Below are 16,105 nucleotides of genomic sequence, written 5' to 3'. Positions count from 1 at the left end.
CTATGTAAAATGAGAGCTTATGGCATGATGATAAAACCTTGACCTCACACCATAAAACAAGCGTTTCCTAGTTTTTTGGGGGTTTTTTTAGGTTTTGCTTGCAGAGTTGTGTATGTACATTTTGTTGTATTACCTTTAATGTATGATTATTTAAATGAATAATATAGCTAATCTAATCTAATGATAATCAACATTGAAAATAATGAAATTTTAAATATAAAAAAACTCTGTAACTCAGTAATGACAGTAATTTAAAAAAATCCTGAAATAGACTTCATTGTCTTAATGAAAAAAAAATATATAATTTCAGGGTGAAATTACATGGACATGATTTCAAGAAATTTTCACCCCAAAATTTCATAAACACAGTATTTAATTTAAAAAGTTTAGTAAACAGGAACAAGTTTTAACAACCAGGAATATTCACTATTAAGCAGAAACTCTATTGTAAGTTTCCCCAGCTGGTTATGAAATCCAGTGCAATACAACAGCTGTTTTCTGTGTTAGAAATGCTTCCTTTTCGAAAGTATTTTACATTTAAATATTTAAAAAGTTTAGTAAACAGTTTTAACAACCAGGAATATTCACTATTAAGCAGAAACTCTATTGTAAATTTCCCCAGCTGGTTATGAAATCCAGTGCAATACAACAGCTGTTTTCTGTGTTAGAAATGCTTCCTTTTCATGCTGTTTTACTAGAGTATGAGCCCTGAAACAAAACTAATCGCACTGAAATGTCTGAGAGGAAAAACAGCCTATATTGTTAACTATGACCGTGTGTGTAACTTGAAATGTTTATGTTAATGCTACTAAAATGTTACATTTTCTAACCATTTAACATGAGGACACATAGAAACTAGTCACTTTCACTGCTCAGGTGTTTAGTTTATTGTAATGAAGTTATAAAATAGCTGATGCAGAAAAATCAACAAATTTAAAAAGAACAGAACAGTACCCAGACTCATAAATACAGTATTTACACATTATAGTACACAAGAAAAAACAGCAGGGACTTTGGTCTGGAACGCTACATGGAAACAAAAAGAGTTTAACCCATTGCTACAGTTCATGAATATTTTTATAATGTAGCCTCTATAGTACACATGAACGAAGGTTTGGGCTTGGTGGAGAAAGGGCCATTCCTTTACTTTGTTTACTCAATAAGCAACATGCTGCTTTTTCCCATACCATTGCACCTGAAGGCAAAATAAATCCACCGAATTTACCAGGCACTGAGAATGAGGCACTTGTGCACCTGGCTAGCGAGACTGAGGATTGGCACGGGGAGGATGCTACACATATTGATTATTAAGAGTTCTCCTATGCGGTGGAATCTGATGGCTTCTTGTCTTTCTTCTTTTTCTTGGTCTTCTTGGCCTGGCAGGGTTTGCACACGCAGCACAGGATGCAGGGAGAGGCCAGCAGCAGCAGTGGTGACGTCACTAGCACGATGATGCTGACGCCCACCAGTATACCGACCACCTGAACATCACAACAACACAAAAGCAGAAAGTCAAGCAGGATCTTACTGCATGTGAGTAGTTTTCATGATAGTAACAGTCTAATTTTGCTGAGAAGAAAACAAGTCAACTGAAAAAGCAGCAAAAATCTGACAAAAATTGGTGCTTTCTAAAACTAGACATCAAAGTCATTTGGAAATTGGTAAATGTCTGACATAATGAAAAACAATGCAAATTGGCATTCCAGCTAACCTGTGTCCTGTTCCACATGACAGAAGCTCTGGAGTGTCCCAGCTTGTTTCGGCATGGTCCTTTATCGTAATGTCTCAGAAATATATCGCCCTGTAACGTAGGGACATTTTTGATCCAAAAAGGCTTAAAAATATTAAATGTCACAAAGAAAGATATAGTAAATGTGTGTATAACAACAACACAACAACAACAATAATAATGATTTTTTTTTTAATTTAAATGATCAAATAAAAATAATAATAATATTATATTACAATTTAATTAATAATTTATATATTATTATTATTATTATTATTGAAATTTAATCAAATATTTAAATATATAATTTTTTTATTATCAATAGATACTTATATTTTATTAATTTTAAATTTCAACTGTAAAAATAAATGTTTTAATTTTAAATAATAATAATAAATAAATGATTCAAATTGAAAATTGTTGTTGTTGTTATTACTAATATTGAAAATTAATATTATATTAAAATGGAATTAATAGAAAAATAATTGAATTTTATTATTAGTAGTAGTAGTAATATAATAAAATAAAATTTGAATAAAATATTTATCTTTTATTATTCATATAATAGATACTTTTCATTTTTAATTATAATATTAAAATGGGTTTTAATTTTAAATTATTGTAGTAATAATAATAATAACTATTATTATTATACATTTACAATGTCATGTCCAAAAAACAAGGTGTTCCCATAGAACATGTGCAATCTGTACTGCTTCTAATATCATGATTTAATCGTGGTACTATGTCCAGAAAATATACATTAATGTGATACTGTGATTTTAATCATTCACAGTACAAACCATGGTATGATTGTAATACCATGGTATGTCTAGTGTCGTAGTGTCCAAAATTATTTGTGTTGGTGGCAGAACAATTGTAAAGCCCTAGAATCACTTACATCCAGATTCTGTAGGCAGTACCAGCAGAACGTGTGTTTGCAGCTCTTGCAGAGCATCTGCGCACAGCCCTGATTGCGCTCTATGTAGACGCCACACACTGGACACTGTTTAATGGCTGCATCAGTATCAGTGCTGCTCAGTTCACTGCAGAGACGACACACAGAGCACGTTTAGAGGGCCGTGTTATGGAACTGAATGATAAACAGTTGTTCGATCAGTGGTAAATCGGTCACACTGACCTGTCTGCTGATGGTACCATCAGTGGCTGGTGCTGGGAGCAGGAGTGACCATCTATCCAGGGGCTTCTGCAGCCGCAGCAGAAGACATCATGGCACGTGGGGCAGGGCACAGGAACCGGTTTGCCTTCGGTTTCAGGTGTCACACTGCACACGGCCTGGCAGTCCAGCTTGGGACACCAAGCCTTACTGGGGTCTAACTGAACTCCTGAAAGAAACCGAAAGAAAGACTGAGGTGAAAAAAAACATTCGAGGCTTGAAAAAAAAAAAAAAGATGTGGCAAAGCCAATTCATTTGCTTGCAAATTTCCCTTCCTCATTGATAATTTTTCATTGAGGTTTACTGTTAACAGTCTCGAATCCGTCTCAGGAAGACTTCTGCGAATACTAACGTCACAGTTTACTTGACACCACAGACAGACTAGACGATTCCTAGCATGTTGGGACTCGGAGCAGTTCAGATGCAGACAGAGGCAGTGGAAGAAGAAAATCCCACAGCTTCTGCTGTCTGAATAAGCTCATTGTTTACGGTTCTTCTATAAAAGCTGGACCTTGGCAGACACAAACCAGCAACATGAACCGTGACTCAGAGAAGAAGCAGCACACTCACACTTGAGCCGTAGGATAAAAACTGATAGTCATAACTTTTCTGATTCTAAAATATACAATTGACAATAAGCTCATTTTTGTGTCTGAAACTTGAAAATGTTTGCATTTGCAGACAGTATAGACAGACATCTATATCAAGCTATCAAGTCATGTTTAAATCCAGTGTTTGAGTCATATCTAAGATGCCTTCATCTGGTTTTTTTTAAAGGCAGCAAAGATGCATCCTTCTCTTGCTGTGATATTTTTTTATTTTTATAATAAGAAATTTCAGTTTACATTTTTAGTGTTTAAATTAAATTAACTGGGTACCAAGTTGTGCCAAGTTAATGTGCCAAGCAGCTGCTGCTGCAGTGAAATTACTGTCTGTACTCCTACAAAATTATGCTTGAACTGAGGAAAATGGCTTTTGAAAATAGATTTTTTGATCGAATATTGATTTAAAATCAATTTTCACACTCGGTTTTCTTTGAATCTGAACAAACGCTCTGTTTCACAGGACAGATCATAGTCTAAGAGATCTGATTTTTGCCAGAACTCAATTTTGGTTGATTTTCAATTGCTAGCCTATATTTTAAACTAGAGACAGAAACAACACAATATAGCTAAAATCACCAATAACCACTGACTGACATAAATAGTCTAGTAAGCCTAAAAGTATGCTTCTTTATAACTCACAAACGCTCAGAACTGTTTGTTCCTGCCTTTCATATTCAGTGATTTTCAGTGAGGGTTCCAGTAACACTATCCTTCATGAGTGATTATGGGAAGTGATACACCTAGGGCTGCACGATTAATCGAATGCGATTGTCATGCGCATTTTGATAGTAATGCCGGTTCAGTAATCAGCAGGAAATCATCATCACGTGCTTTCAGATGGAGCAGAATTTACTACACACAGCCGTAGTTCACTGACAAGTTATGCAAAAAAAAAAAAACGATTTTATTGCGCGATTCTGAAATCGAAGGAATCGTTGGCGATAATGACAGCTGTTTGCATAGCTATTGAATCTTCTATTTCTGGGTTACATCTGGATTTTCTGATACGTTTTCTGGGTAACTTCTGCGAGGCATATTTGGAGTTTCAGATTGAGTGCGCCCTCTGGCCTTTGGATGGAGATTTACTGCTGATCACAGAACCGTGCTTCACTGAAAGATACGCATGACAATCGCAGCTTCTGTCGAATCGCGATCTCTATTCCATTTCGATTTATCGTGCAGCCCTAATGCATACATACATGAAGCAGGACAAGCACGTACCTCTTTCAAATCGGAGCCGCTGATAGAGCTCAAACTGATCGCTGGGGGCAAACAAGGCAAGCTGTATAAAGAAGGATATTAATTCATATTCAGGTCATGTTGGAATGTGTCATGTTTGAGCTACAGAACTGCACATGAATAGCACATCAGGTTTGCAAATCAGATCTTATGTAGGAGATAATGTACTGTCAGCTGGTCAACATCGCGAAATAAATCCAGACGTAGGTACATGATCCTGCTTATCACACATTTACATAATACAGTTAGAAATTTTTATTATAAATCACAAGAAAAAGACTGAAATAATACAAAAGAGGTCAAAAAAATCCATGTAGACGGTTTAGCATTTACATTAAACATCAGAGTGTCAGAACAAAATTTTCCAAAGACCAGAGTCATGACACCAGGTAATATTTATATCACTGTACTTATATTAGTTCACAAAGCAGGTTGGTTAAGATCATGAGGGGAAAATAATACTGGGACTTGTGGAAACATTTGACTGATGAAAAACATTTGTGATAAATAAAGCCAGTGTGTTCTTGTTGAGATTAATGCTGTGGCAACCAAAAGCAAAATGAACATTTAGGCTAAACAAACCCAGACAAATTTCATCAAAGCTCTTTGTGTTCACTTTTGCTCTATTTTAATTTGCCATGGCATTGTTATGAGGTTTCTAAGGTTGAGCCTAATTTTGTCACTAGGGTGATCTGAGTGGTTGCTAGGGGGTTGCTTTTGTGAGTCAACTCCAAAACTCTGTTAATTTACATTACTGTTCAAAAGTTTGGGGTCATTTTTAAAGAAATTAATTCTTTTATTCAGCTAGGATTAATTGAAAAAAAGGGTCAAATGTTTCAAATAAATGCTGTTCTTTCAAACTTTCTATTCATCAAAGAATCCTGAAAAATGCATCCGTTTCCACAAAATATTAAGCAGCACAACAGTACATCAGCATATTAGAAAGATTTCTGAAGGATTATGTGACACTGAAGACTGGAGTGATGATGCATCACAGGAATAATTTACATTTTAAAGGGATAGTTCACCCAAAAATGAAAATTAGCGCATGATTTACTCACCGTGCTTCCGTGTTCATCACTTCTCACCGGCGCATGTGCTACCCATACGTCCTGAACGCGCGTACGACAGTTACAGGAAGTGACAGAAAAGTGTTTATAAGTTTTTAAATATGTATATTTTTATTACAACAACGCATGGATTCGCTACAGAAGGCCTTCATTCACCCCCCCGGAGCCATGTGAGGCACGTTTTACTATGGATCTATGCGCTTAATTTCACTTCTTTTGGACTGATGAACTGTAACACCCGCTGAGTGCCATTCTAAAGCTTGGAAGATCAAAGACATTTTTTAATATAACTCCGACTGGATTCGTCTGAAAGAAGAAAGTCATATACACCTAGGCTGCCTTGAGGGTGAGTAAATCATGGGCTAATTTTCATTTTTGGGTGAACTAACCCTTTAACATATAATAAAAAAACGGTTATTTTAAATTGTAATAATATTTCACAATATTACTGTTTTAACTGTATTTCTAATCAAATTAATGCTGCCTAGGTGTTATGTAGTGGAAGGATTTTCATATCGTCAATATTTGCACAGTCAATATTTGCAGCGTGATCTGCGGAACTGGAAACTGTTGTTGACTGAGAAAGAAGAACAGAGAGCGAGACAGACAAATGTACCTCAGAGTCCAGCAGAGTTCCGGTGTTCTTGCAGGCTGGATCAGGGCAGGTGATGGCACTGCCCGCACCGCCCCGAATAGCCAACTGGACATACTGCCTTAAACACTGCAAACACAACAGAGCTGTGACATACATATACATATATATATATATATATATATATATATATATATATATATAACACAAACACACAGTTTTAGACATACAAATCTTGTCTTGTTCTATAATCACAAAATTTTAGCAATTTTAATGTGCCTGGATGAGGGTTTTTTTGTGTGTTTGTGTATGTTATCACGAGATACTTTCATAGTTTTTTGTTAATATTTAATATTTTCCATTTTCATTTTCATTACAAATTTAGTTATTTTGTTTTTGCCATTTTTATTACTTTTTGTACCTTTTCTTAAAAAATGTCTTTATAGTTTTTAATAATTATTGTAAAAAAAAAAAAAGTTTAGTTATGCAAGTACAACAAGTTAAATAAAAATGAGAAATGTTGCCTTGGCAACTAGCTGAATTAAAATAAGCTTTTTTTAAATTTTATTTCAGTTCACTTTTATTTCAACTAACGCAAATGTTTTTTTATGCTTTTAGTTTTCATTTAGCCTAACTATAATATCCCTAGTCAAGATGATCAATGTTCAGAATGAAACATAGTTTTGACATAGTATTAGCAATATTTATGCTTTTCAGGGGAAGCAATTGTTGAATGAATGTTGGAGTACAGTACAATAGGAGAAAATGTTTTAACTTAAAAAAATGCCACACTTCAGCTTAAAAACCATAAAAAGTCAAATTAATTGTAAGTCTGACCCACGAGGAATAGGCTAGATTTGGCTAATCTTAGACGGCATGTGAAAGAAATACCACCCCTCCCTTCAAGACTGAAAACTATTGTGCTTTGTTTACTGTATTTCTTTGACACCAACCTTGTGCTAATAACCCAGACCCCAGCTAGAGATAAACACCTGCTTATGGCAAGATGTTTGTGAAAATGATTTTCCTATATCACTAGTACTAACGTAATGTATGTAATAGCAACTCGCATGACGACACACTTCAGTTTTAAAGATAAATATAGATTTATTCAGCAATGCTCTTACCTGCACACAGAACACACAGTTACAGGACTGCAATGTGCTGGTGTCCAGTTCAGGACAGTTGGTCAGGCAGAGTTTGCAGTGGATCGTGGCTTTTTCTGCCTCCATGCCTGCCTCCTGTTGTTGTTTAGCCCTTAAACTTCAGAAATAGTGATGTGACGTCCTCCATGCTTCTAAAGAGAGGAACAAACAAAGCGGAGGTGGATAGATTGCAACGTTTGAGTTCTAACATCACAAAGGTTTCAAAACGCAGTTTACGCACTGCAGTGGAGTAATAATGGAAAGAAAGCTCTTCAGCAGAAATGTAAAATCATACTTCTGAAGTCAGTTTTCAGTAGAATCACACGCAGACCACACAGAAGCATTTAAAAACGGTAAAACTCACTGTTAGTCGGATGCTCTGTTATTAGCCGACTGTCTAATCTCATTTGTGTTGTGAACAACTCAAAACCTGTTCAGCCTGCCCTCTTAATGAGACACCAGACGAGTCAATCCGGAGGAACAAGAGATCTAGATTCCACCCTGAATGAACTCACTGCTTTATGAAGTCTTCCAGTCAACATTCCTGTCCCTCATGGCGACTGAATCCCAATCGGGAAGAAGTCATAATAACATAATCCAGGATAAAGCTAGATTAGAGGGCCCCGCCTGCCTCGACAGGTCAGAAAAATAGAGAACGGGATGAAAGCATGAGGTGGAGAGAATAGTGACATTTTTATCCATGGCACATTTGTGCTCTTTACATTAATGTCTCCTCTGTTACGATCAATGTGGATAACATCACTGCCCTAAATGTCCACTGTCTCCCCAGTCAGTATTGATTGGCAAGACACGTGTGACATCCACTGACACTTGCGTAGTTCGTTTTTTAGTTTTTGTTTTTTTTCCTACCATGTCATTGTCCTTTTGACAGAGAGTTTGCACTGTTTTTGGAGTTTCACCCCTCGTGACCGAACAAGAATAAAGAAGAAAGAAAAAATCGTATTAGGAAATGTGCTGAATCATTCGAAGTGTGTTTTTGTGACAAATGAGGACATAAATTTGTATAATGACAAGGGTATGACATAGGTATTACAAGGAGAAGGTGACTTTTCAGGACATTACCCCATGTCCCCACTTTTCAAAACGCTTATAAATCTCACAGAATGGAGTGTATTGAAAATCTGAAATAGCACAAAGTTTCCTGTAAGGGGTAGGTTTAGGGGTAGGGTTGGTGTAGGGCAATAGAATATACGGTCTGTACAGTATAAAAACCATTACGCCTATGGGATGTCCCCACTTTTCACAAAAACAAAACTGTGTGTGTGTGTGTGTGTGTGTGTGTGCATAAATAATTGTAAAAAGCAAAAACAAGAAAGTTTTTTTTTTTTTTTTCAAACACCAAATCCCAAACCAAACAATAAAGGATCAGGAACAAAATGGTATTTAATAATTAGGAAATGTGCTGAATCGATGTCTGGCAGGAATATGATTAATGTCCTGAATCACTATTGATCAGCCCAAAAACACACTTGGTTACACCTCATAAAGTGGGTCACTCTGTAAATCTAGGTGAGCTCTCTGGCATTTCTCAGCAGTGAACATTATTTACATATACTTTGGTTTTGAGCACAGGGAAGTGAAAGCAAAAACAATTTTTTTTCAAACACCAAATCCCAAACCAAACAATAAAGGATCAGGAACAAAATGGTATTTAATAATTAGGAAATGTGCTGAATCGATGTCTGGCAGGAATATGATTAATGTCCTGAATCACTATTGATCAGCCCAAAAACACACTTGGTTACACCTCATAAAGTGGGTCACTCTGTAAATCTAGGTGAGCTCTCTGGCATTTCTCAGCAGTGAACATTATTTACATATACTTTGGTTTTGAGCACAGGGAAGTGAATCACATGGCTGTTCCCAACAATTATTAATATGACGATGCAGTAAAATCTTGCCAAATGAGGAACCGAAAATAATTCACCTCTAGTCATTTTAGTAAACAACCATTTAGTGCTTATTTTTTCAGACTGTCAAAAATACTGTAAACAATTTTTTAAAAGGACAGCTGTTTTAAAATTTCTGATTACATTTTTAAAAATCATTATCTTTTATCTAGATCAAAATAATGCATGGCGTGTATAAGCAATGGAACTCAAACCAAACATTCCAGCAATAAACTAGAAATTTCAGCCATGTTTGAAATGGCATAATTGCACATTTCCTATAGCCATTAAATGGCATTTGCAAAAATGTGGAGTATACACACTGATAAATACTATAGCTGTGTCCCAAACTGCATACTGTATGAGTAAGTACTACATTTAATGAGGAACCTACTTTGTGTAAAGAAGTTTGTTTTACAAAGTATGCATGTGTGTAGTAAGAACGCAATTCGGATGTACTACATCAGCCATGCTGACAATGTCATGTGGCCTACAGTTACACTGCTTTACTGAAATCTTCACTAGCTTGCTTCCTAATCTAGGTAGGAAGTTAAAAACCTGCCACTGTATATTCAAAATATGATTGGCTCCTTGACAAATGGCTTTTGTTTCCATTTGGATCGGGGTCGCTTTGGATAAAAGCGTCTGCAAAATAGATGAATATAAATGTAAATTCATGACTCCTCTCCTGTGGCCTAATGGGATAGTTACTGTATTGGATGCGCACTTCAGAATCTTGGTGGAAGAATTAATCCGGATACCTCGCCTACTTTTTTTTATGTACTTTGTCTCCAACTATTTAGTAGGGAAGCAGGCACATTTGGAGAGAGTGCATGCTAGACGTCCTACAATGCAATGCGTTCGATATGAGACAAATCAGAATCCGTACATTTGAATATCTCCTGCTTGATTCACTTAAAAAGTTAAGAAATGTTTACACAAACCGTATTAGAACACCTCTCATACTACTGCGCAGTATGCAGTACACTAATATCCAATTCTGTCCATTGCTCGTTGTGACGTCGTAGAGCTTTTTCCGCAACTATTCTGCCAATAAATGTCAGTGTTACGGTAACTCTAGTACGGTTACAGTCAGGCATAAAATACACATTCAATATTCTTCATTTTCACGCAAACACACTGCAGCTCCCACAAAACAAATCACCTCAAATACAGACCAGTAATGTGTTGCCTACCTAGACCGCATTTTTGCGTAACAGGCGCCCCAAAATCGGAAGGCGAATGACGACTTTAAATAGTCCCGAATCTACAGTAGGTGGGGCACGATATGTTTTGAGACGCAGTTATGAACTCAGCTCACCGCTCACTGCACTCGTGTCCACCGCAGTGATTATCACACGCGCATCTGAGAATGAAGATGCTGAAGATTCTAGGATGATCGACAGACAGTCTGGTTCACATACACCTCGATCATGAAGAGGAGCCGAGAGTTACACCCGTCATGTTCCGCAAGGGTGCGTGTGTATTTTTGTGAAGTTATCGGACTGTGTTTAAGGGTTTGGCCACTTCCTGTTTTCTCCTCCCACTGACGTTTAACGTTAACTCTTTCGATCATGAGTCTTCGAATATTCTCAAATTGTGCTTTGGAAGTTAATAATAATATATATATATATACTGTATATATACACTGAACAAAATTATAAACGCAACACTTTTGTTTTTGCCCCCATTTTTTCATGAGCTGAACTCAAAGATCTAAGACTTTTTCTATGTACACAAAAGCTGAAAACATCCCAGTTCTTGCATGGCCGGCATACTCACCGGACATGTCACCCATTGAGCATGTTTGGGATGCTCTGGATCGGTGTATACGACAGCTTGTTCCAGTTCCTAGATAACATTGTGCTTAATGGGGAAACCAGTTTATGGAATTTTTACACTCATATTTCATAAAGCAAAATGGTATATCAAATCATTTTGTTATATATTTTATAACATAGTTGAGATTGAACCATCCTTAAACAAAGTTAGGTATAAAAAAATCCTGAAACCTAAAAATTGATTGGTGATTTTAAAAAAATTCCCATTGTTTTGCCTTTTCATGTCTATTCTTGTCATTTTATTTTTATAAAAACTGAGTCCTGGTGTCCTCTACAGAGGACATAGCATAACTTATGAATACAATATAATTTTTCAAAAATGTTATTTTACTATTTTTTTCTTATGCTCTAAACAATGTAATGACATGAAAAAATACTAAATTCACAAAGCTTTTTATTTCTGGTTCTCAGGAGGATAAATATATAAATAATTAGTTTACCACTGCAAGTTAATATAAACAATATATAGTATCATTTATAACAATATTTAATATTAACAACAAAATATATCTTATAAAATATATAAATCTTGCTTTACACTCAAATCTATCAAACTAAACTTGAAACATAACAAGGATGTAATCATTTTTATTTCACTGTCCCATTCTAAAACCTTGGATTGTTAATGATATTCACTAGTTGCATGCATTAGACAGTGCTTATGTTCATTATCAGGAGATGAGGAAGCTAAAAAAAATCCAATAATATTCAATATTTTATAGTCATTTTAAGTTCATAATAAACAACCGTTTACAACAGTACCCTCTAGTGACAAAATAAAATGTTCTAGTGTCATGTTACCTAAATATTACAACCTGGACATATTCGAACCCTGACATAAGAAAGATACCGGAGCTGTTTTGAGGCGTTTGCTCCTCATATGCTTTCCCTGAAGCAGATATGACGACTAATAACAAGAAACATGCTCACATATGACATCAGCAGGTGACATAATCAGTGTTGGGGGTAACTCATTACAAGTAATGTGAGTTACGTAATCAGATTACTTTTTTCAAGTAACTAGTAAAGTAACGCATTACTTTTTTAATTTGCAAGAAAATATCTGAGTTACTTTTTCAAAAAAGTAATGCCAGTTACTTTGTTTTCCCATTTATTGACTGACAACTCTCCTGTCCCCATATTGGGAGAAATCGGGAGTACAGAGGAGTTGTGTGCGCTGTGTGAACATGATATTGTTCTAGACTAAATGTGAATGTGTATTAATTCATCCCACTCACAAAAAAACAGATTTAGTATTCATCAAAATGAATTAAAACAGTGAAATGCAAACTCAGAATATGACGCAAACTTGCAATAATTAAATATGTTAAATAACACAAATGTATCTAATCGCATTTTATTAACCAATGTCTTTGCTGCTGACCTTTGATGATCCAGTTCAACCATACTAATAAGCAAAAATGACTTTAGAGAAACGAACAATTGTGCTTTGTTTTGTTATTGCTGAAGAGTATTTCTTCTCCTGCGTTCTACTCTACAGACGTGAATTTACTTTTGCTTCAGCCTGCGGTTTATTCATTACACTTTTTGGTGTGAAAGGGCTTTTATATTTGCTATAAATAGAACTTATATTAAAAACAATCAAGCCCTGCTTATATTTAAAAAGTAACGCAAAAGTTATATAATGCAGTACTTTCCATAAAAAGTAACTAAGTAACGTAATTAGTTACTTTTTTAGGGAGTAACGCAATATTGTAATGCATTACTTTTAAAAGTAACTTTCCCCAACACTGGACATAATGTATTTCCATTGCTCTAGTCTAGATCATGGGCTTGACATTCATATATCCATAACATTCCATTACAACCAATTTACTCTCCAGTACTCACCCTCAGATCCCAGTCTAAAGGACTATTAAGTTATCAAAGTTTTTTTTTTTTAAATGGGTTCACATAAAAACCATTATGAGAAAATCTTATGAGAGAAGCTTGTCTTTTCTTTCATGTGCCTTTATGAGAGCAACCTTATATTAGCTCAATATAAGTCTATGATGTGTGTGAGTGTCTGTGTTTGAGGGGCATCCATCATGCTGTGCAGGTACTGCAGCTGTAGTTGCCGTAAGGCTCTCATTACAGGGGAAACTAGCTGTTGCTGGTGCAAGCGTTGAAGCCAGTGCTTTGGCTTGGCTCAGGCCACAGTAATCTGACGCTGCACCTTGCGTTCAGTGCATCGCTGGCATTTCTCAGTCAACATTCCGCTCCCGGCTTTAAAAGGATGTTGGCACCATTCAGTCCTCTAAACCTGCATGTAATTGTTTAATGCCTCTGTCAAGTTCAGGGACAAACCAGCTGAAATGTGGTCTCAATGCTCTTTGAAGCAATGTTACTAACTCAAAAATTTTTTCTATATCAGTCATTTCATTAAATAGAGGGCATTAAACTCATTTAAACTCTCGTTTTTGTCTTGTGAACGGTGGTATGTCAGCTGCTAAACCACCTGAACTCTAATAATATAGCATTAACAGCACACGGCACAATCACAGACAGTCTTGGGTGAATATTTATGCATGTATGTATTTATGTATGTGTTTGTTTGTTTTATTATTCCATGACAATTAGACACATTTTACATCCAGATTTTCATTATGGTAATACATTCGGGGATGTTTTTCTTGTGATGGATTTGTGTGTGTTCTTTATTTCACTCTCAGAAAAAGAACAGCGATTATAGATAATGACGGTAAAATAAAAATGCTTAATGCACAAAAATGTGTATTTTTTAATACAATTTTACAAGTCGATACAAAACATTTAAATAATTATTATTTGTTTGTTTGTTCATTTATTTATTTGTTTATAATTAATAATACCAGAATGCACAAAAATTTATATTTTTTAATACACATTAAATTGGTCATATGATGCTGCTAAAAAGAACATTATTTTGTGTATTTGGTGTAATGAAATGTGTTTATGCGGTTTAAGGTTCAAAAACATTATTTTCCAGATACTGTACATTATTGTTTCTCCTTTATGCCCCTCCTTTCTGAAATGCGTAGATTTTTACGAAGATTTTTTTTGATTGGCCAGCTATCCAGTGCGTTGTGATTGGCCGAATACTTCAAGCGTGTGACGGAAATGTTACACCCCTTACCATACTGTGATGCCCTGTCTGCCCAGAGCGACGAGACAAAAACATTAAAACCCATTATAAATGAGACATTTGTTGCATCCAGTGGGGACATAATTACTGATTATAATAACTTATACTGTCTTTTTATGTGTTGCGTTGCATCGCGCCGTGTAAACATAAAACCATGTCATCATTTGTGATCAGAGAAATGACAAACTACAAGTGCTACTCTACACTGCTCAAAACTCGCATTTGAATTGTCAGTGGCAAATTCTTTAAATATAAAAATCGTACTTACAATCTGTGAGTCAGAACAGCTGGCATTGTAGTCTACTCTACCATGATCAGGAAACAGTCCTCCATAAAATGTGCTGCACACATCTGAATATTAGGGTTGAAGTGTTCTGGAACAGTGTTGTAAATACAACTTAACCACTGATTTCTAGTCGTGTCCTCTTTTGGAAGACCAAACAAAGTAGTTTCGCTTTCACAACGAAACACACAGCATCACACACCGCGGCCTTGAACGAGCGGAGGCCGGCTTAAGTGAGCGGCGGCCGGTGGGCTTGAGAACGGCACGGCCGGCGGATTCGACGAAGGAGCGTATGGCGCAAAGAGAAAGAAAAAATTGAAATCGCATCATATGACCCCTTTAACATATATATACAAAATATTAAATATAATATTTTATTATTATTTGTTTGTTTGTTCATTTATTTGTTTATTTATTTATAATTACTAAATTTATCTTATAATTTTAAATTATTTATCAGTGATATTGGCTTTTACTTGGTAGAAAGATGCCATTTTACAAATATTTACTTGTTTAATGGTGTCTCTTTTGAAATATGACATGGACAGTATGATGGTGTTGTGCGATCTGCTTTTTTTTAACAGTAAGGTTGAAGCTATATAAGTGTTTTTTTATATTATATTTTTATATTAAATTTCACAAAAATGACAAATTGCTTTATGGTAGCAACAAATGCACATGTACAGCTACCCACTGTAGTTACAACAGTATTATTCACAACAGTAAATTCCAAGTACTTCACTGTAAGGGGCTCCAAAGTCGCAAAAATCCACAAAACTACATACAGTTGCTTTAAACTTTTGTATGACAGGGTGATGCATGTTGAGGCCAAATTTAACAATCGTCTTGCAGGAATCTCCATGTCGAAGAGAGGCCTCTTTCATCAGTAAACTCGAGAAATGATTGTTCATACTGTTGAGTGATGGATACTATACATCACACCTACAGAACATCAATCAGACAGAATGTTTGAGTTTGACATGCTGCTCTAAATGCCACAGTGTGAGATAATAATGCTGTGCGGCTTCTGCACAGGAGCTGACAAGCGAGAGAGACAGCAAGGACCCTTAAACACGAAATGAGTGTCAGAGATATCAGCACCTTTTTCTATTTTTATCTTTTCAGAACATTGTGGATGCTTTGTATGGACTTTTAAAGGTTACTTTGCTTCAAACTGTAGATTATATACCACAAATATAGTGTATATTGCATTTTACGTTAACATTTTTAGGTCATGGTACCATGACAGTCAGCATCTAGTACAAAGTAGTTTCGCTTTCACAACGAAACACACAGCATCACACACCGCGGCCTTGAACGAGCGGAGGCCGGCTTAAGTGAGCGGCGGCCGGTGGGCTTGAGAACGGCACGGCCGGCGGATTCGACGAAG

At 35.9% G+C, this 16,105-nt stretch overlaps 1 protein-coding gene across 2 annotated transcripts; it reads right to left on the bottom strand.

The window, feature by feature from the left end:
- Positions 1–863: 863 nt before the first annotated feature.
- LOC107556966 (E3 ubiquitin-protein ligase RNF144B-like) lies at positions 864–10,989 on the bottom strand. 2 transcript variants are annotated; one of them, XM_016240237.1, is made up of 8 exons: positions 10,789–10,989; positions 7,540–7,709; positions 6,437–6,541; positions 4,733–4,793; positions 2,871–3,075; positions 2,631–2,775; positions 1,712–1,801; positions 864–1,481 (listed from the first exon to the last, which is right to left on the bottom strand). In XM_016240237.1, exons 2-8 carry the CDS (start codon positions 7,642–7,644, stop codon positions 1,320–1,322), a joined length of 873 nt encoding a protein of 290 aa, XP_016095723.1. In that variant the 5' UTR covers positions 7,645–7,709; positions 10,789–10,989; the 3' UTR covers positions 864–1,319. The 2 variants fall into 2 exon arrangements, with proteins under 2 accessions (XP_016095723.1, XP_016095724.1); XM_016240238.1 differs by lacking the exon at positions 10,789–10,989 and adding an exon at positions 7,922–8,138.
- Between the last annotated feature and the right edge of the window lie 5,116 nt (positions 10,990–16,105).

Source organism: Sinocyclocheilus grahami, unplaced genomic scaffold (assembly GCF_001515645.1).
Source record: "Sinocyclocheilus grahami isolate Dianchi unplaced genomic scaffold, SAMN03320097.WGS_v1.1 scaffold585.1, whole genome shotgun sequence".
Lineage (NCBI taxonomy): Eukaryota > Metazoa > Chordata > Actinopteri > Cypriniformes > Cyprinidae > Sinocyclocheilus > Sinocyclocheilus grahami.
The sequence above is the reverse complement of the archived record's forward strand: the minus strand, read 5'-3'. Positions and strand labels throughout refer to the sequence as shown.

What these genes read in the sequence shown, in the direction of transcription:
- LOC107556966 (XM_016240237.1), bottom strand. Translation starts at nt 7,644, where the DNA reads ATGGAGGCAGAAAAAGCCACGATCCACTGCAAACTCTGCCTGACCAAC. An exon ending in GAACTCTGCTGGACTCTGAG is followed by an intron (nt 4,794 to 6,436) that starts GTACATTTGTCT and finishes TTCTTTATACAG; the next exon opens with CTTGCCTTGTTTGCCCCCAG. An exon ending in ATGGTACCATCAGCAGACAG is followed by an intron (nt 2,776 to 2,870) that starts GTCAGTGTGACC and finishes TCGTCTCTGCAG; the next exon opens with TGAACTGAGCAGCACTGATA.